Here is a 21,352-nt window from a genome sequence, read left to right on the forward strand (position 1 = left end):
ATTTCAGTGGGGACAAATGTAAGGTTCTGCACTTGAGCAGGAAGAACCAGCTGCTCAAATATAAGATGGGGGATATTTGGCTTGCCAATAGTACGTATGAAAAAGGTCTAGGGAGTCTTAGTAGAGCACAGGCTTAGCACAAGTCAACAATGTGATGCAGCAGCACATAGCTTATGCTGCATGAACAGAAGTATAGTTTCGAGATCAAGGGAAGTCATAATACTGCTCTATTATTCTTTGGTCACACCACGTGTGGAGTACTGTGCCCAGTTCTGGGCACCACAGTTTAAGGAGGATACTGACAAGCTGGAAGGTGTACAGAGGAGAGTCACCAAGATGATCCAAGGGTCTGGAAACCAAGCCTTATGAGGAGCAGCTGAGGGAACTAGGTAAAGGGTGTATGGGGTGTTAGAGGAGGGATAGTACCTCTGGTGGGCCACGCATGCGCCTTCTGGGGTAGTTGGTCCATCTTTGGTCCCCACCCTGCACTGTGTTCTCACCTGTGGCTCCTAGAAGCTGCCAGTATCCACACCCTGGGGAACGGCTTTGACTGGCCAGCTAAACCAAATGAGGGTAGTTGTTGGGTCTCCAACCTTCAGTGGGTATGGGACTTGCCCTGCACGTGAAGACAGGCTTCAGCAGATTGAGTGGACAAGACCAATAGTGGGCCCAATGGTCAACAAGGTGGTTTCTGCACAGGCAGTAGAGGGAAGTGAAGGAACATGGGGCTCATCAACCTGGGAAGGTAGCCCATCTAGGAGAAGGAAACTCTGATCCTACACCTCCGCTGCCTTGTGGAATATCTTGAGGAGAAGAAAAGGCTAAAGAGTAAAACCCTACATAATACAGAGTGGAGTCCCTCAGACAGTTGGAGGGTGTCTTGTATGCCTCCTCCTAGCAACTCCTGCAGCCAAGCTGGTGCCTGATGTATTGTGCTGCTTTCCTTTGGACTACAGCAGCAAGGCTGAGGGGGAGGGATTGTCTTCTGAGCAGCCTAGGACCTCCATACACACTGCCCAGGTTTGCACCCAAGAGAGGTCATTTTGGTGCTGCTAACACAGCAAAAACATTGCAGGAGGCAGCAGTTGCAAGTTACCAGTCTCTGCATCCACAGTGGACGCTGTGACTCTCCAATAGTTTGATTTCACCCCTGGACGCCCACTCCATTCTCTCAAGACAGACTGATGCCAACAGCAGCCCGGTAAAGAGACTGAGAAGAGAAATAATAGTCATCATCAAACATCTAAAGGGCTGTCACATGGAGCAAGATTGTTTTCTTCTGCACTGGCAGCTAGAACCCAAATCAATGCATCCAAGTTACAAGAAGGGAGATTTTTGTGCGGGCCATTTGAATGCGGAACAGACTCCTGTGAGAGGTGATGGGCTCTTTCCTTGGAGGTCTTTAAGCAGCGGTTGGGTGGCAATCTGTCATGTATGGCCTAGTTTATATTCCTGCATTGCAGGGTGTTGGACTAGTTGAACCTTTAAATCTCAACTCTACAGTTCTAGGATTCCAGGATGAGTTCTACTTCTGTACTCGTCATCTTCAAGTGGTAGCTTGGGAGTTACAGGCAGTTCACAGCCTAAAATGGGTCACACCCCAACATCAGCACCATTTAAAAAAAGTTGTTTAGGATATGTTTTTAAATTGAGGAAGACGACCCAACTAGGCGTAAAAGGAAAAATAGAGGCTGGCAATGTGTGGGGTAGACAGAGAAGAGAAATATGACTGCACTGTAAGGCAATATAATGGCCAACATTCATTATGTAAAACTGACCAGAGAGTTAGCTCTAGAAATCTGAGTTTGCATACATATGCTTGTAAAAGACATACGGGGATCCTGAGATGACCAAAGTACTCATCTCTTTAAGTTTGTTTCCAGGCTCAGTGAAGACACGATAAAAAATCAGATGGGTCTCTGTCCTGAAGGCAAGACATAGATGGGCATGGGGAAGGGACATTTAATGGTGTTGTTAAAAAAACTGGATGACTGTAGTTTCTCTTGGGCTGGGTGGCAGATATTATTCCTAGATGGTATGGTTTCAGTACACACCAGCACCACTCTGCCCCATTAAAAATCCTGGATTATTACATATCTTTGGTAGCGTATATGGGACAAACATGAAATTCTGTGAGGCACTTAGAAATTTACTATGCATGTTAAGCCTAGACTAGCATCCCAGTACTGGATATGAAGGAAGCTTCTCCAGAGCTGTGGAATGTTGCATCACAGCATCATCCTGTAGTCTGTACTGCCTGGATAGCACCTAGAGCAGGGGTCAGCATGGTTTACCTTGCCTGGGCTGGTTCACTCCGGTGGATATCCCTCCGTGGGCTGGATCACACATGAGCGAGCACACCCGTGATTCCCAGCGTCTCTGCAGGCTCATGGGCCAGTTAAACGACCCCCATGGGCCTTAGGTTGCCAACCCCTGACCCAGTGATAGTTCCCATTGCAGGGGCTGCTTTGTAGGCATCTCCCACATGCAACAGGACTTCTCCCACATGTAGCAGGATTAGGACTGTTAAGCGCTGCACCATGCAGTTAGCATCCCCAACTGAGAGGAGGGTGTCATTTCAAATGCTTCCCTGATCTACAAATCCAAATGCCTAATATTTTTGATCGCTGGTGCTCCTTAAAATACTGCTATCGGCCGTACCATCTCCATGCCACCAAGGTGATGTCAGCACACTGCTCTGGAATGCAGAAGGTGATCGTAAGGAACTTAAGAGGCTTCCCCAGCCCTGCCTGCGGAAGGACTGCACACGGGGCCTTCTGCATTCAAAGCAGGTGCTCTACCACGGCCAAATATCACTAAGGACTAGTGTTGCCCTTTTGTTCTGCTCTTAAGTCTCCCCCTCCACTATCCTCTGGGAAAGCATTCAACGGCTTTGGGGCACAAATCTAGGGCACCCCTCAATAAAAATGAGGACGGTCCCCAAATGCAGATGGACTGTCTTGCTACGTTTTTGGAGTACTGTAATCCACACTGCCATCTAAAGAGGAGTGGAGGGATGTATAAAGACCACTGCGCCCAGAAGCCTTAGCATTACCTAACTGCGCCGCTGTACGAAACGATAGGGAGCACCCACACCAACCCCCTTCCTTTCAATCTGCAGTGGTACGGTCCAGAATTCTACCCTCTCATTCTGTGTCACGTAGAGCGAGAGAACGGCTCTAAGCTTCGCGGCTGCCATTCTGGAAAGGGACGTGAGTGAGGCGCGGGGTGGGGTGGAGGGAAGGAGCGTTATAGACACACATACACACACACACACACACGGCGGCCCGCAGACACTTGCGCATGCGCACACCCGTTTGGGAGGGAGGAGCGTCGAAAGGGAAAGAAGCACGCGCTCCTGAAGAGAGAAAGAGCGCGCGCGGGCGCGCGTCCATTTCTTCCCCCTCCCCCTCCCGGCCCGCTGCCTCACGTGGCCACGCCGGCGGGGCGCATGCGCTCGGCGGCGGCAACGGAGGCGGTTTGTTGTGGTCGCCATTTTTTGTTGCATTACTGGGAAATCCCGGCGCCGGAGCAGCCGCCGGAGTACGCCCCTTGCGCTGGGGGTGGGGGCGCAACCCGCCCGCCTGCCGCGCCCCGCCCCCAGCGCGCTTCTCCTCCTCAGCCCCAGCTTTGAAACACGCCGCGGGCCGCAGCCGCCTCCTCAGGTAAGAGACCCGCCCGCCTGCCTGCCGCTCCCCATCCGACCGCCCTCCGGGCCCTTCCCAGGGAGAGGAAGGAGAGAGGAGGGGAGGGAGGGACGGAGGGGAGGGAGAGAAAGGCGGGCGCCGTCGCGCCTTCCTCTTCCTCCCCAACCCCCCCTCCCCCAACCGCCACCCGTCCAATCCTTCCCGCCTTTCTCCTCAGCTCATCCCGGCTGCGGCGGGCAGATTCTCCCAGGGAGCCGGACTCTCTCCCTCTCTCGTCAGGCCCCGCCCCTGGCCGGCTCTTCCCCGGCTTCGCCTCGCCTCGGGCGGGACCCCGCTCGTCCTCCCGGCCGGGCCGCCCCGCCCCGCCCTCATCCCCTCCCCGCCGCCCGACCCCACCCTGATTCTCCGCCGCCGCCGCCTTTTCTCCCACTTCCTTCCCCCAAAACTTCTGCCCTCCGCAGCGCAGCCGCCCGTTTCTGCCTTCTCCTCCCCGATAGGCCCGGCCTTCCTTACTGAGTCCCCACATCCTCCTCCTCCTCTGATCGTTGCTGCTGCTGCTGGTGGTGCATGGATGGACAAGACCCATCTTTTTTCTCTCCCCCCCCCCCCTTTCCCTTCGTCTTTCTTTCTTGCAGCCGTGTTAGTCTTTATTACATTAAGCACCACCACACACTGTTTCCAGGCTTGTGGCGCCTTTTCAGTGTATTATTTTACTTCGTCGGAGGGCTCAAAAAAAAAAAAAAAAAGATTTCTGTGGCAATCTAATAGCGATATCAAATGCTCATTATTGTGATAGCAATATAACGATATCAGATATTCGACTGATATTAAATATTAAAACCACTGAAGCTTAGGCTCCAGTAAATCCAGTAGTCTTTAAGGTGCTCTCCTCGTCCCCCACCCCAAATCTCTTGGGCATTTGTGATGTGCAAATGCCTCTGGATGAGAAAATCACTGAGTTCTGCTAACCTCAAACATATATGTGTATTGAATGGGTGGGTTTTTTAAAAAAAAAAAAATCTAGATGAAATTAATATATACACGTACAAGGTGGTTAAAATGATGAGCCCTTTTAACTTCAGGTGAGCTAGGATTACCATAAATTAGTAAAGTAGGTAAATGTTGCTCCACTGTGCACCATGATCGATATGGGGCTTCTTGCATCAAGATACCTGTTGGGTAAAGCTCAGCCTTAAAAATTAAGAGAGTTTACTCCATTGGCTTAAATGAGATGTGGGTTGATCCCTTTGGGGACTTTACTCCTTCCAGGAAGTGAATTTATGTTTATATTTTTGTTGTATTTTTGGATAGCCCCATAAACATGGATATCTCCCCCTGCCCACAATCATGCTGTGAGCATTTCAACTATTGTGGTGAAATAGTACACTTGAGTTGTCTTCCTTTCTCTGGAGAAAGTTACCTAGAATACACAACCTTCATAAACTGCCCTCATCATAATGTGTCCTATGTTCTCAATCTTCCCCTCCCAGGTGAGGATAAATCAGTACATGGTATTTGTAACCTTTGGCTCAGCACTAATTATTATAGTGTGTCACTTGTATCTTTTATTTTTTTTAAAAAAAAAAAATCTTATCTCTCTCCCCCTCCCTGCCGCAGTTTCTTATGCTAATACCATAAATGCCATCATGCATAATTTCAGTAATATGTTGCAATGATATCATTTGCAGCAGCTATGAATGGTAAGAGCAGGTAGTGGAAAAGAGATTTAAGTTGACAATACAGATAACCTGTAGAACCCTTGCTCCAGGATGTTGCTGACGCCAGGTATTTAATACTATCTATAAAGAAATAATCAGCGCAATCATATTAATGTTTGCTCTGAAATAAGTGCTGTTATGTGTAGTAAGGTTGCTCCCTAACTGCAATGAGCACAAACCATTGAACACAGGGGGACTTATTTGTAACATATATAGGATTGTGCTGTAGAAGTTTTGCAAATAAAACTGATGGGATATAATTGTTTTCCATATACGTACCTACACCTTGTGATGGAATTTATTTAATTCTGTAATCTGGATGGTAGTTGTTTTTACCAGTGCTGTCTTTATGACCTCAATGCTTTATGACCCCATGTGCCAGCTTACTTGGGTCCAGCTAATCACAACTTTGTGTAAATTGAGATTTCCTTTGGTTTCCTGGAGCAGTTCTGTCTATGCATATTTGTGGTACCTGTTGCTATTTACAAATGAGGTCATTCTTAGAAACAAATACAGAAAATATTTAATCTGCTTATCAGCAGTTGGTTTCTGAAAACCCCTGTATTGGTTCATAGAACTTTAGTAGCAGGCCCAGATTTCTGTAGGTTCAGAAATTGTTCGTAGTTGTTGATGTGGATGTCAGGTTAGATATCTTGCATCTCTAACTGTGCCTGAGTTGAACCTGTAAGTAAGGTTGAGATATGAATTTGTGGCATCTGTACAGCACTGGCAATTATTTGTTAGCCCCTGATTTTGAATAATAGGTTTTCTTGTTCTCAGACTCACACTGCTGCAGTAATGTGGGGACATGTACTATCTCAGGTGTAATCGTAGCATATTAACTCATTTATGAGTGAGTACAACTTTTAAGAAACTAAGACTGTTGGATGAACTTTATGCATTTTTTCTGCATGGTCACTAGTAGGCAACATTTGTGCAGTATTTAAGTTCAGCATATGCCTGATTTCATACTAGTCTGCCCTATACTCTTGCAAAACTCCTGCTGCCATTGTGAAGCCATGAGTATTTTCTTCACCTAGTCTAGCCTAGACAGTACTGTAAGAGGTAGCATCACTGAAACCTGTGAGATAACTATGTCGTGCTAAGTGAGTGGAGACTAAGAAACCCATGGTGGAATTAATCTTTTCCTCTCCTCTAGAATGGAAGCCTTTGGGAAAGGACCATTGGATAACATGTTGCAGACTCTTGTAAACTAGGTAGAAGAATAGGGGCTTCCTTTCCTTGTTAGGGTGCACTAATAGCTCAGGAGCATAAAAAGTTGTTGGAATGGTTGTTTCTGCAGCTAGCTGAGGAGCCTGAGCGGATAGGTGTCTCACTTTCTCTGATTTGCCCAGAATGTCCAGATACAGGATTTTGGATAGGTAGAATATTGGTGTAGGTTGTTTGTTTGCTTGTTATTTGAAGTTACATAGCCTTTCACACTTGGGGTTCAGGTTTTTTACACACTGACTGAAAGTGCCACTGGGGACATGGAAAGGTTACAGTGCTATAGGCACTTCCTGTGGTTGCTCACTGATACCATGGTATTTACTGATAACATGTTGTTAGATGTGGACAGCACAGATAAGGATCAGGAAGTTATTTTGTGATAGAAGTTGATGATTTCATAAACCTCAGTAGTAGTTCAGTGGAAGATGACCCTTGGTAGTAAGTACAGTGAAAGGTGACATGGTTGGGATGTAGTAAATACTTTGTTCTTAGCTGAAAAGGACAGTAAAGAAGGAAAGAGAAGCTCTTTGAGTCTTGGCAAAATACAAGATACCTATGAGCAACAAAATGTGAATTAACGAAACAAAAAAAAAGACAAATTGATTATTGGATTACTAAATGGGTATTTTCACTAAGGATGCAGAGATACTAATAACTTTGTATAAGGCTTTGAAGAAAGATATTCCAGATGTTCAAGAAGCATAATTTTATAGAGCCATGGAGCTGAAGGACCCCAAGGCCACCTCGTTTATTCACCATCACAAGGTGGGGTTATCTGTACATCAGCATAAGATCAATCCATGAAAATTCAAACTACAACATGTCACAAGCTGAGAGCAAGTACATCACATAACTCTGTAAGCATAAATCATTTTAGGTGATTGAAATGAGCAGTCCAAGGCGCATGCTGCAAATTCATGTTGTTTCTGTGACCTCTTTAGAATGAGTTTACTGCAGGGCAAACTTTTGTCTACAGCCTTTTTCACCTGGTGCTAGTTGCAGAATTCTGACATCTTTGCAGTGATAGACTACTATGGCTACTGTTCTAGAAAGTGGAACAAGTTTTGCATGGTTTTTCATAGGCAACCACAACATCTGGTGCAGCCACCAAGTACATTAAGGGCACCAAAATACCTGTTTCCTTCATGGCTTGTATTGGATGTGGCAGTTGCCCAGAAGTGGGGAACTCCTTTCTCCACCCACCCCTGCAGGCCAACTTGTGACATATGTGCAGGGGCTGTCATGCGGAAAGGTGACAACTTGAAAGAGACTTACCTTTGAAATCCCTTTGCAAACAGTTTCAATACATGCTGCTTGCAAATTGACTTCAAAGTAATGGCAGTCATACCTTTACCTGACATCAAATATGATGTTAGAAGTGGGACAAATCGGTATGGTTTGGAGGAAATGGCCTTGCAGGCAAAATTAGGACTTCTGGGCCTAATTAGGTACATGAGCTGGAGGTTCCTTGTCCCTGCAGTAGCAAAAGATCAGTGAGATGATCACTATACTAGAGTAAAAGAAAGTTGAATGAGAAACATGGCACTGTCTGTTTTGTTTACATTCCCAAAGAGAAACTGAAATGTTCTAAGGTGGTAAGCAAGCAGCTCTGAGTTTGACCTCTTAAAGCTGAGGTTGAAAGATGACCCGTCCACTTGAGAAATGATAGCCTTCTCCTAAGTGTGTAAATGGACAACAACATTATGATCTGGTGTCAGACTTTATATGGAACTAATAAGTTCCATGGTTTTATAGAAAGGAGGTTTCTTGAACCTGTTAAGACATTTGACAAAGTTTCTGTAAAAATCAGAGGCTTTACATCAGTTGTCTGGGTAGGCTATTTTATTTTTCCTGGATGCTAGCAGAACACAAAATTGTTAGCTAGGTAATCCTTTTATAGTTCACAGACTTCATTTTGTGTTAATTTGATAAAAGACTGGTTGCAGAAAATCCACAAAGAAGAAGAAGGTGCTGTTGTTAAGGCTTGCATACATTTGTTGATACTCTGTTCTCAGTTCTTTTTGAGCTCTTGTTGAAACTATAGGATGGATACTGTTCAGCGGCCATAGCATAAATAACTCATTTGGCATTTAGCACACTAGGAAGCATCTTCATCTATCTGAAGGAGAAGCTGGAAGTACAAAAAAGGACCTATTAAGAGTAGAAACAATGTGGCTTGTGAGAATCCTGTATCATTGTTGGTTTTACCATTGTGAAGGCTTCTTACTGTCATTCCAAATTACAGGGAAGTTGGGGCAGTATGACTACTTTGAGTTAAGAGCACATATGCTGATGGTCTTGTCATCTGCCTCCTTTTACTATTTGCCTAAAGTACTTTCTGCATAATTTCTCAATTAATTTAAACCATTAGGACTAATTCCTACCTGAATGGCTCCCCCACTTACCATTGTCCTGCCTTGAACTCAAGATCTGGGTGTGAGGTTGTACTTGAAGTTTTTCATACAGAATGTTGACAAACTGGATGCCATCAGATGGAACATAATTTACACAGAACTGCTATAAGGAGCCTGATGAAGTATCTTTAGTCTTTTCTATAAATCTTGTAGTCTACCTTACTTGGGTATCATTACATTTCATGAAATGTTGCTATGCTTACTTAACTTTTATCAGCCAGTGTTCCTGGTTGAAGCACTGTCCCAGCCCTCCAAATACCTTTTTCCAAATCCTGTCGAAATCAGTTCAGTCCTCCTCCTTCTCACATATCCAGCTTTAAATCCCCAAATACCTTGTTAACCATATTTAATTATTTTCTTGTACATCCTTTCACATTTTGATTAAATGTTTACTTGTAGTAAACTTTGTGTGGGAAAATTTGCATTTCATTATAAGAGAAATAGAACTGTTAGTGGAGAAGGGTGATGGTCCCATTTGACAATGTAGATCCAGTTCAGTTTCTGTTATCTCCTTCCTAGCCTTCTTTGATTGTTCAGATTTTGCATTCTAAACCAAGGTAGATGGAGACCAAACGGCACTGACTATGTCAGCACATCTCCTGGTTTCAACACTGTTGCAGAAGATGGGGAAAGGGAATTTCCTAGTGTCAAAAAAGAATGAATTTAAGATAATGTAGAAAAATAAGTTATATTAGGAGCCTAATATAGTGCTGTGGTCCACAATAATCATTCAGCTAAAATTGGTTTCACAATATTTTGGCCATAGTTTTAGGAAAGAGAAATATGTATAACAACCCTAACTCTGTATTCATAGTCAGATCATTGAGTTTATATAATTGGCTTTGAAATTCTGATTCAAGAGCAGGCCATTCCCAATATTCCAAAAGCTTCCAACAAATTCAGGTTGTGATTGCCTCTGGACAATAGGTGTTTGGTTGTATTTGAACAACCTTAGTAAGTAAAGGAACTTGGACAGACCTGAAAGTCATTGCTTAAAATTTCAGCTTGGTGCACTGCGACTGACAAAGACTCACATTAAAAGCTAACAACTTCAGAATGAATTGGAAAATAATTGGTAAAACTAACATAACTCTCCAACGTACATGCAACTTAGTACTATGTGTTGTTGTTGTTGTTTAGTCGTTTTAGGTAAAGGTAAAGGGACCCCTGACCATTAGGTCCAGTCGTGGCCGACTCTGGGGTTGTGGCACTCATCTCGCCTTATTGGCCGAGGGAGCCGGCATACAGCTTCTGGGTCATGTGGCCACAATGACTAAGCCGCTTCTGGCGAACCAGAGCAGCACACGGAAACGCTGTTTACCTTCCCACTGGAGTGGTACCTATTTATCTACTTGCACTTTGACATGCTTTCGAACTGCTAGGTTGGCAGGAGCAGGGACCGAGCAATGGGAGCTCACCCCGTCGCGGGGATTCAAACTGCCGACCTTCTGATCGGCAAGTCCTAGGCTCTGTTAGTTTCCTCATATTTCAGAAGTGAATATTGAGCATAAGCTAAAGTGATAAGAACCATGGTCAAAAAGAGAGAACTAAATTAGAATATTGAATATGGAATGAGGTTTGCCCATTGACTTAATACTAAATAAAACTGGAGAGCGCTGAGTAGTTTTTAAAGAAGCACATATTTTATGCTAGTACAAACCTGTGGCTCGCTCTTGCACAGAATGTAGTAGTAGTCTCTAGTAATACTGAGTTAAAAAATTATTAAACCCATTCATGGAAGATCAGAGTATCTACAGTAAAACTGTCAATGGCTGGAGGAGAACAGCGGGAAGAGACTCTCTGTTAGTATCCTGGGTCATTAAAACATATTGTGACATCCAAATCTAGTCACTGTTGGAAACAGGATACTTGGCTGGCTGGACCTTTAGTATGACCCTGAATAGCTCCTCTTGTCTACTCAAGGCCTCTTCACTGAGACAGGATCTTTCACACCCAAACATGACTAGTAGGTTAATCCATGTCACCCATATTACTGCCAGCAGTCTGCTGCATAGTATTCCCCCTGCCACAGTCTTAGTTCTGTGCACTTGATTTGTGAGATTTCCATGTATGTAATTCAGTGAGAAATCTAGCAGTAATTCTAGGCTTAAGTATTTTCACTTGCACTGTGTTTGCTGCTGTATGATAGCCTCATGACCAGTAATACAGTGTTTATCTTGAAAATATTATTATGCTCTGAACTCACTTCGGTCTGTGATGATAATATTCCCCTGCAATGTTTGTGACAGTGCCCTGAATCATCTCTATATACCCTACCGTTTACTCAGAAGTATGGCTCATAGACTTACGGAAACTTGTTCCAAGAAAGTGTGCTTATGATTTCAACATAAGCTTCTATCTTCAGCACTCTTGGAGGCACATTCCATTAAAATCCGTGAGACATACTTTTCAGTGGAGTCTTGTTTTCCTCACTTTAATCCTTCCACATTGGTCTTCTCTAGCCTCTCTTGATATGTGTTGACTTTTATAAACAGGTTTTCTTTTGCTCTTCCCTTCCTCCCTGAGATGTTACTCAGGGCCCATATAATTTCACAACAGTGGCAGTTAACTCTTCAGTTCTTTTTGCCCAATATAAATATGAGACCGTTACATGCTTTAATCCCATGGCTTTAGAATGAAGTTCAGCACAAGGGATTCCTAATCATTCTGGCCACATTTTGACTGGGAATATAACTAAGTTTTATGAGGCTTGCATGTGATGAAGGTAAGACCATTACTAAGTTGCAATGAGGAAAAGAGCTCTCAAGGAGCATGGAATAGATTCCACCTCAAAGAAAGATGCCATTTTGCCAAACAAGATGTTTTTCAGTGCTCAGTGTTTAAGGTGACAGTAGTCTGAAAGTTCCCAGGTTTATAATGAACTCTGTGGCATTCTGATGTAAATCATAGATAGATGTTTTTCTTCAGTCAGGGAAAGGCCTGTGGCCCTTCAGATTTTGTTGGACTACAGCTACCAACATCCCTGTCCAATGGCCATGCTGGCTGGGATTGATGAGTGTTCAGAGTCCAAAACATTTGGAGTGCTGCAGGTTCCCCACCCCTGTTCTAAGGACAGACAAGTAGCTGGCATCCTTCCACATTGGATCATATGACATTAGAATTTTCTGTAAAGGTTCTGTTTGCTGCCTTAAGTTTTTGAGCATTTCTGAAGGCTCTAATTTAGACTGGGTTTGCTTGACCTTTTTTCTTTATTTCCACACCTCCAGTAGCTTGAGTTGAGTCTCTAGGCCCAGTGGGTTAGAAAAAAATGGCAAAGAAATGCAGACCTGCAACACAGGTTAGCAGGCACCTAGGCTTAAATAAAAGTGAGGCTCCTAACTCATTTCAGGACCCTTTGGCTAGAACATTGACAGTAGATTATAGGTTTCTGACTAGGGTGCAAGGCAGTCGAGTTGTACGTGGAGACATAGCCTTTTTTTACCCTTGTCCTTTTTAAAGAATCTGTGAAATGTCCAAAACCTCTGATCTGGTAGAACTGTGGCAGTGAACCTCTGTTGAGGATACCTGGTGCTCTGTGGCTGGCAAAAGAAAAGGCAGGCACAGCTAGGGAATTGCAGCCAGGCCAGGCAGCCTTTTATGTTAGCCTTGCCAGTTACACCGAAGGATGGAGACAGATAGGAAATTCAATTCAAGCACCCCATGGGATTCTGAACTGGGGGAGAGTTTTGCACCCAGCTGGCTCTGAGAGTCACTGAACAGGAGAGATCACGACTGCCGTGAGTGGCTGTGGCATCATGCCAGCACCATGAGCCCTGTTGTTGCTGGGTCTCCCTTTGCAGGTTATTTCTAGCCCCTGTTCCTGGAAGGAGAGCCAGTTCTTTACCGAGGTATTTTTGGAGACTCTCGCCTTCTCCTCTTTCTTGCTTTGTTTGGGCATAATCAGCCCATTGCATCCCGGAGAACCTAGCAACACCGCCTGGCTTCCCATTGGTTCCCTGGCAGCTCCGCTTCTCCAATGAGAAGCTTGTTGCCATGGCAGAGGCACCACTGCACAGAAGCGAGTGAAGAGGCGGGGATTGAATTTGCTGCCTGGTGGAAATCTGCAGGGCAGAACAGGGACCAAGCAGAGGGTTAATGTGTAGCCTGTGGCCTGGAAGCGGAGTGCAGGCTTGGCCCTGTGCCAGTGACGTACAATGCCAGGGTGGGCTAACGGAATGAAACTCCCCTAGGTAGCCCTACATGTTTGGAAATGCAGCTTCTTGGCTAATTTCTCCTCTGCTGCAAAGAGAGCAAGTAACATGTTTCCTCTTCTCAGCCCCGCCCCAGTCTGCCCCCCCCCCCCCCGCCGCACAGCAAGAAACTGCTTTGGCAAGGGACACACACAGTCTCAAAAAGCTTGTTGTGCATTCTCCTTGTGTAGGGACTGGGCGGCTGTTGCTGTACAGTTCCATCAGAAGCCATTGCAGTGGTAGAGCTGATAGTGCTGACATGTTCAGAAATCATAGGGCCGCCCCATGAATGTCTGAAAATACGTTAGGGTTCTTTTTGTTTCAGCGGTTAGTGTACATTGTAATGGTTTAGCCCCCTTGTTTCCTCAGACAACTATTTTGTGCTGCCGCTATCAATGTTTTTAAATTGATCTCTCATCTGGTAATCTGTTTTATGGTTCTTGGTTGTTGGAAGGAATTGCCTTGTTGCAGTAATTTGGCTGTGGCAGATTCCAAAAACTGCACCCATAAACTCTTATCCCCCTCCTTTCCCTTAGGAGGCCTAATTGGAAAACCTAGCTCTAGCACACATTAGGGCTAGTAAACCTCAGATTACTTGATAGGAGACCCTCCCTTTCTCTCTGCATGCCACTGAACTACTTATATCCCCCTTCTGAATTTGTTGCAGAAGGCCAAGCATTTTGTTTGCATGTTTTTTATTACATTGCACCTATTGAACTGTACAGTGGTACCTCGGGTTACATACGCTTCAGGTTACATACGCTTCAGGTTACAGACTCCGCTAACCCAGAAATATTACCTCGAGTTAAGAACTTTGCTTCAGGATGAGAACAGAAATTGTGCTCTGGCAGCGTGGCAGCAGCAGGAGGCCCCATTAGCTAAAGTGGTGCTTCAGGTTAAGAACAGTTTCAGGTTAAGTACGGACCTCCGGAACGAATTAAGTACTTAACCTGAGGTACCACTGTATTCACTATGCAGTTCACAACATACTAAACTCAATAATACCATGCAAGTTTACCAATAAGCATCTTAATGGTACAAAGCATATAAAAAATTGTGGCTCCGATCATAGTGTGCTCCGATCATAGAGGTATAGGGTGGACATGAGACAGGACACAGGCCAGGGCTGCTTTGGTGGGTGCCCCTGCTATAGCAACAGGACGCAGGAGCTTAAACAGAAATCAGCCAATGGGCAAACTAGAATTCTCCTACTGGAACTGTTTGTTCATGAGGGAGCCAGCTGGGGAACTTGGGTGAAGACATTTCCTTCTGTCTCCAGAGAGAAGAAATGGTGGCATCTTCTTTCCTCCTGAAGAGAGATAACCTCTTCTCATCCCAGGAGTTGATTGCATAAGGAAAATAGAATATGCCACAAAAATGACTCTTTAAAAGTTTAAGTGGGAGAGCAGTGCTCTTCCACCAGGCTTTTTTGTCTTTCTCTGCAGCTGTGGGTCACTTGCATGAGACATTTTGAGGTCTTAGCTCTCCGGATCTGCTTCTGCAGTGCACCAAGAGTTAATGAAGGGGTCTGTCACATTGAAGGTCTAGAGAGCAAACAAGAGCTTTCAGGACTGATAGTATTTCAAGCTATGACCATTCTGACTGGGTGCCTGAAATATAGCATGTAACTGGGAATTCTTTATGCCTTCCTCATAAAGCTTCAAATTTCTAGTCAAGAGCCCAACAGTTCTACCTCTAATTGTGTTGTGATGCAGGACTTGCATCACAAAATGTTGTATGTAGAATGTTTCTCAGATACCACCAAGGCTTTTGCTGCAGCTTTTAAAGCTATAGAACAAATGCCACCCCCCAGAGATCCTGTCCTCCTAGAGCTTCCCTTGAGACCAGGCATTGGAGATATCCCCTCCATGGTTGAAGCCAGTAAATGTTTGTAGCTTGCAAACACTTTCCCCAGATCAAGTAAGGAAATTTAGCAAATACACTACTTCAGCATAGATATGGATAGCACACTTGTGCAAGTTGGTGAGGAAAACATAGTTTCTTCCCAAGCAGAACTTTGAAGGGCTCACCAGGTCCTGAAGGCACCAGAACCTGAACAGATGGTCAGAAAAGTACAATAAAGTTGAGGTAAAGCTGAAAACGAGAAGTCTGTCTCTTTATTTACACCTCTCAAACTATTCTGACCTTCTATGCTGCAGTATAATGAATGGGAGAACAGTGCCTCAACAATTGGGGGAACATGGTTTTTGAGAATGCTTTAAAGCATTGAATAACTTTTGGTTTATTGGAGGCAAGTAAATTTATGCCAGCAGGGGACAGTGGAAACTTGACTTATATCAGGAGTTAATCAGGAGTTAATAGTAAGAACATATGAATTGAAGAAGAACCTGTTGGATCATAAGGAAGGTCCATCTGGCCCAGCTTCTTGTTCTCACAGCGATGAGCCAGATGACTGTGGGAAATCCACAAGCAGGACACGAGGGCAGTAGCCCTCTCTTTACTTATGATTCCAAGTAGCTAGTATTCAGAGGCATACTGCCTCCAACAGTATGTGTTATTTGAATACTGTGTACCTTACAGGTACTAGAATTCAAAAACTATTTTGACATGCTGTAGAGAATTCAGAGGAGAGGCAAGAACTAGTTAGATGAGGAAAAGGTCAAGAGATTGGGGTGCATATTATAGGTGGGGAAAGTCACAGGACATTCTTCATCTTCAAACAGAAGATTTCAGAAAGGGGGCTCACTGTTTGCTTTCTTTCCTTAAGTTCTTAAGTTTGGGATGAAAAGCCCATTTTTTATGTTTAGCAGAGTGAATATCCCAAGTATAAGAGAAATTCATACTGAAATAATCTTCCTGAGGAATTTTTGAACCATCTTTGTTGGAAGTTTATGAAAGGGCGGCGTGTGCACCAGCCTAAGATACTTGAGGTATAGGACATCTTTCCAAAGCCAGGGGATCAAACTAGAGGTCTCAAGTTCGGATTCCAAGTCTGGATTCTGAGGTTTTGCTATTATGACCAGAACTGTGTTTGAACTGACCTCTTCCCCACCATGCATATTTGCCTAAGTTGAATTAATGGCATTGCTGAAAGTGCTCATGTGCACATTCTTTCTCTTTGATTCATGCACGACATCATTTCTCTGATAACAAAATATGAAGGTGTGTGCATGTTTATCAGCTATTGGTGGGTGCTGCTGTAAAAAAACACTCTGCTTTTAAGGCCCCGGCCTATGCTCCTTAGAAAGAAAGGCCTTTCCCTGTGAACACATCCCATAGGAATGGTGTTGGGGTTGGACCGAAAGCGGGATAAAGCCAGCTTAATTAGGGACGGGGAATTAGGAAAAAGCATGTGATTCTAGGAAGAACTGATTTGACCTCCAGCTCTGCCTTTCTTCTCCTGTATTTTACAGGTTTTACTCAGTTTTGTCTCTTTTTAAGAAGATGCACCTGTCTCTGAACTGCAGCATCATATGCTTCTGTATTCATTTTTGGTGGGCTTGTCTGCACCTACATACTTTTCAGTTGTTTCATCAACCCTGTTCACAACAGTATCTCCTTCAATATAAACCATCTTGATCAGAGTTCTGGTGGTATGGTGGAGCCATTTCACGAAGTGGGGTCTGCTTTTGGAGCCAGAAAGTATTAACATGGATGTAAGATTGTGACTGAGAATTTTGCTTCCCCAGTGTTGTGGCCCGACAAGTTAGGATTCAGATGTTGGCCAGACACAGCTTCACCCACCCTACATATAAAGGATCATGCACATTCTTCCGATGTCATGTCACGTAGAAGTCATTGAGCCTAGTTAGGTCAGCATAAAAGGCTGTGACTGTTACATGCCATGGAGACCATTTCTCTCTGAGTGCTTCATATAAAGTGTTTGGACAGCACTTCCAACAGACTGGCAGATATCAACACCTAGAACTGAATGAGTTGAATCTCTGCCTGACGGTTCATGAGCTGAGGAACGGCAAAGCTGTTTTGAGATACAAAGATACAAGACCTGAGGTGCTCACTGCCCTGAATAGCCAGTTGCTGGATAATATTCAGTATGCTTTATTGCCTTTCTCCTGTGTAGAATGATCACTTAGTGCCCAGTATTCCTGGTTATAAACCCAGTCAACATCTCTGGGTTTTGTTCAACCATCGGACAGCTATTCTTTCTCCTGTTGGTCAAAGAACAGTTGATACTGGAACCTATTTGGTATTTTACACCAAATAATTTAAGCCTTGATACCTGTGAGTTGAATAGTACAGCTGTATGGAGGTGTATAAGGATGTCTAGTACAGACATGAGAGATCAGTGTGGGGCAGAAGGAAAAAAATCCCTGTCTGTGGGGACTGGTGATTTAGATTGTGGCTCTGGTTGCAGAAGAGTACAAGGTTTCTGGGATTTTTCAGGATTATTATGTTAAACATCATCTACACTGTAGGCTTCCCAGGCACATCAGAATAAATGCTATACTCAGTGTTATGAACAGTGCTTTTTTCTGGAGGGGACGCAGGGGGATGCATACCCCTAAATGTTTGGTTAATCTAAGTTTGGCCTCATTGAGAGGCAGTATTTCAGTATGAGTAGGAAAATGAGAGTACCCCTAAACATTTTTAGAAAAAAAGCACTGGTTATGAAGACCAGGAAGTTTAACTCTGAGAATCATTGCCCCATGACTGGCAGTTCTTATGACTTCTGTACAGTGCCCTCTTCTAAATGAAGAGTTGCTAGCTCAAGCTTCATAGCTACATATTACTACTAAGGGAAAATAGCAGGGAATAGGAATGTATAAATTTCCATTTCTGTATTCCCACTGGCCAGCCTACTTTAGGATAAAAGTGGTTGATTTGGGTTTCCCTTCTTCCTAAATAAATAAATAATCAATCATATTAGTTAACTAATATGGTTAATTAGTTAACTAGTTTTGCTTTCTCAGGATTAGATCTGGGCAGTAGTCTTACCAGTGTGGCTTTCTTCCCATGAGGAAGTCTCAGTCTTATGTAGTCCTCTCTACCTTTGCATGCTCTGATTCCCTGCATTTCACAACACAGTTTGATCACTATTTGCAATTCTAGCTTGGGAGAGCAAGCACAAATCATAGTTTACCAGTTTGTGTGTAACAGCAAAGTATGGCAAAAAGATGATGTTCAGGAGGTGCAAATTTGGAGTGAGTATGCAAGGTAGAAGTTTACTTGTATCTGAATCAGTCTTTTGTGAGCTAAGCTGAATACTGGCCAGACATGACCAAATGGGGGCTTGCGACAGAAGCAACAGTGGAAAGTAATCAAAATGCAAGGTCAATTTGCATAGAAAAGTAAAAGAGCTTGCAGAACAGAATACAATTGACTTGTGTTATGGAAACTGGCAGTTTCACTAGAAGTCTATGCTAGAATAAACCTACTATTTTAAATAATAAATTAGGATTATTTTTACCTGTTTTCTTTATTTTGTCTATTTTATTCTGATTTGCTTTAAATAGTTGACTTTTTTCAATGCTAGGCAATTAAATTCTTCAGGTTGGTGGGCTGGGATCCTCTGCTTGTAGTCCCACCAGGATTTGGAGACACGTAGAAGGGCCTCCTCTGTGGCAGGAGGATCTCTGGTTCTGGAATGATTCCTCCTTAGAAGTGGGCCTGTCTTCAACATTACTGGATTTCAGATGCCAATGGAAAACATTTAATGATTTGCTACTAAAAAACACAAAACAAATATTTTAGATTGTATTTTTTTGCAAATCATAACATAGCTGCCTTGAATATGATTTAACTAGAGAAAGTGGGCAAACAAATAAATGATGTTAACAATATACAATATTCACAATAGTATTTCTCCAATAATTCCGTACATTACAGTCATACATTTAATTTTTATATCAGTTAAGTATTCATTTTAAATTAACCATTCAAATTTCATTTTTACATTTTACAACAATAAATAACTCCTTCCTAAGACTATTAATCCAGATCAAGTAAACTTCCTAAAAAATTACATTCTTTTAAAAAAAATTTCAAAATAGTTCATTTTGCAAGCTCCTTCTCTATTTTCTCTTTGTTCCAATAAGTTAGCTTTGCCATTATCATTTTTCCAACAGTTTATTTACCAGTTGTTGAGGTTCTTCCTTTTCCAGGTCTGTGCAATTAAGATTTTAGTTGCCATTAATAGATAGTGAATTAACTCTTTCTACTTTCAATCCAATATCCTTTAAAGATCAATTAAAAATGCTTTCATGTTTGCAATTAATTTTTTAAATTTATATATCTGTGGTTAAACCACGGAGCCTAGGACTTGCCGATCAGAAGGTCGTGGTTCGAATCCCCGTGACAGGGTGAGCTCCCGTTGCTCGGTCCCTGCTCCTGCCAACCTAGCAGTTCGAAAGCACGTCAAAGTGCAAGTAGGTAAATAGGTACCGCTCTGGTGGGAAGGTAAACGGCATTTCTGTGCGCTGCTCTGGTTTGCCAGAAGCAGCTTAGTCATGCTGGCCACATGACCCGGAAGCTGTATGCCGGCTCCCTCGGCCAATAAAGCGAGATGAGCGCCACAACCCTAGAGTCGGCCATGACTGGACCTAATGGTCAGGGGTCCCTTTACCTTTACTGTTTGGTGCTCTTATGTTTGAAATACATTGTCCAGAGTCCTTCCTTGGGTGATTTATAAATAAAAAAATGTATTTATGGCCCTCATTCCCAAGCCACACTCTATTCCAAAAAATGTATAAACTGTGTACCAGACCTGAGGTTCTTATGAACATTGCTGTTTGGGCTGAGTAATAAAATGTGTAGCAACTCTTAAAAGTTTTGGTGTGAAGAAATTCTCAATATAGTACCTCCTGATATTGGATTCATATGCTCTGGCTGCCATCTTCTTGCATAACACTTCCACTTTTGCATGTGGTGGATGTGGATTTTCATGGTGATGGGAGCAGCGTGAGCTAAAAGGAGCCAAAAGGATGATGGTTTGATGGTGCTGGAATCAAAAGTTTGGTTATAGAAGTATCAGTGCAATGGACAATGGCTTGCTCTGATTTGAAAAGAGACCAGAGTTTCAGTCAAAGATTGAATACTGCCTCATTTGGATTTTTAATGAGACTGATTGTTGGGGAAGGGGGAGATCCATTGTAAAATACTATATTTGCCTGTCAGAAAGCATGATTGATATTTTAGTCAGGAAAGCCATTAGCCGTCCCACCCACCCTCCAAAACAAACACACACCTCTCAGTGAATGTCTGAAACTATTATTCCAGTGGTGGTTGGCCAAGGTACTAGTTACTAAGAGAATGGGGTCTGGAAATTTATGCTAACATCACCACCACCCTGCAAAAACCCTCACAAAATGATTGCATGTTCATAAAGATACTGAATCTGCATTTTTTATATTACTATTTTTTTCTACAAAAATAGTGATAACATGCGGTCAGTTTAGACTCCTGTCCCACACTCCTCTTGTCTCTAAGGATTTAGCAGAAACAGCTTGTTCAGTGAGTATTCAGGTTTTTAGAAACCAGCACCAATGAGTTAATTCCTTTGGGAAAGTTCAGAGAGGCAAACAGTGGCCTGGAGGTAACATTTTAGAAAAGAGGAGTTTGGAATTGGCACGTTTCATCCCCTCTCCTTAGTGGTTTCTCTGGCCTGCGTTTGGAAACCTTTTGTCAGCTGTTCCTCTGATCAGTTTCCACTTGGCCATGGCATGTAACCAGCTGTTTGCTTTGATCCAGCCAAGAGAGCATTCCACGCCCGCTGACCTTCCATAGCCTCTGCAATGACAGCTGTGTAGCACTGCTTTCTGCTTAGTGGCTTTAAGACTCTCTCTCGGGAGCACAACCTGGGCGAGCAACAGCCAAAAAGTGGACTTCAGCGAACAGCTTTCCATGGTGTGGACTTGAGTAGATGGTGTGGTTAGATAGCTTTTCCCATGGTGATCCCCTCCAGCACTGAGACCCATCTCAATACGATGCTGCTGACATTGCAATCGCATTGGGCCCGACAGGAGCCTTCCTGCTTTCTGCCCTCAGCCTGCTACAACAGGAAAATGGTCACAGGTAGGGACCATGTGTGGCAAATGAGAAAATACTGATTATCTGATCATATATGTCTTTGTTCTAAGCTATGAGGTCAAGAGCAGCAACTGAGGGAGACTTGGCAACCACATAAGGGAGAACTAGAAGGAAGCTGGAGGACTATTATGCACTGAGGAAAGTCT

General features: G+C 43.6%; 1 protein-coding gene and 1 long non-coding RNA gene across 4 annotated transcripts in view; one reads left to right on the top strand and one right to left on the bottom strand.

The window, feature by feature from the left end:
- The first annotated feature begins 3,500 nt into the window (after window positions 1-3,500).
- DYRK1B (dual specificity tyrosine phosphorylation regulated kinase 1B) overlaps window positions 3,501-21,352 on the top strand; it is a 34,036-nt gene continuing 16,184 nt past the window's right edge. The window contains exon 1 of one of the 3 annotated variants that reach the window (XM_081015415.1): window positions 3,501-3,665. Coding sequence is in view for 2 of the 3 variants with exons in the window: in XM_081015413.1 (XP_080871539.1) it covers window positions 21,065-21,191 (127 nt within the window). In the remaining variant the exon portion in view is untranslated. Of the gene's footprint in view, window positions 3,666-11,697; window positions 11,735-20,928; window positions 21,192-21,352 lie in introns of those variants that run through there. The other 2 variants (XM_081015414.1, XM_081015413.1) reach the window with 2 other exon arrangements.
- LOC308482401 lies at window positions 6,476-21,016 on the bottom strand. The gene is made up of 4 exons (XR_013989254.1): window positions 20,895-21,016; window positions 19,979-20,118; window positions 12,854-18,845; window positions 6,476-8,726 (listed from the first exon to the last, which is right to left on the bottom strand). It is a non-coding gene; the product is annotated as an uncharacterized lncRNA (long non-coding RNA).

This window comes from Podarcis pityusensis, assembly GCF_964106645.2.
Source record: "Podarcis pityusensis genome assembly, chromosome: 8".
Lineage (NCBI taxonomy): Eukaryota > Metazoa > Chordata > Lepidosauria > Squamata > Lacertidae > Podarcis > Podarcis pityusensis.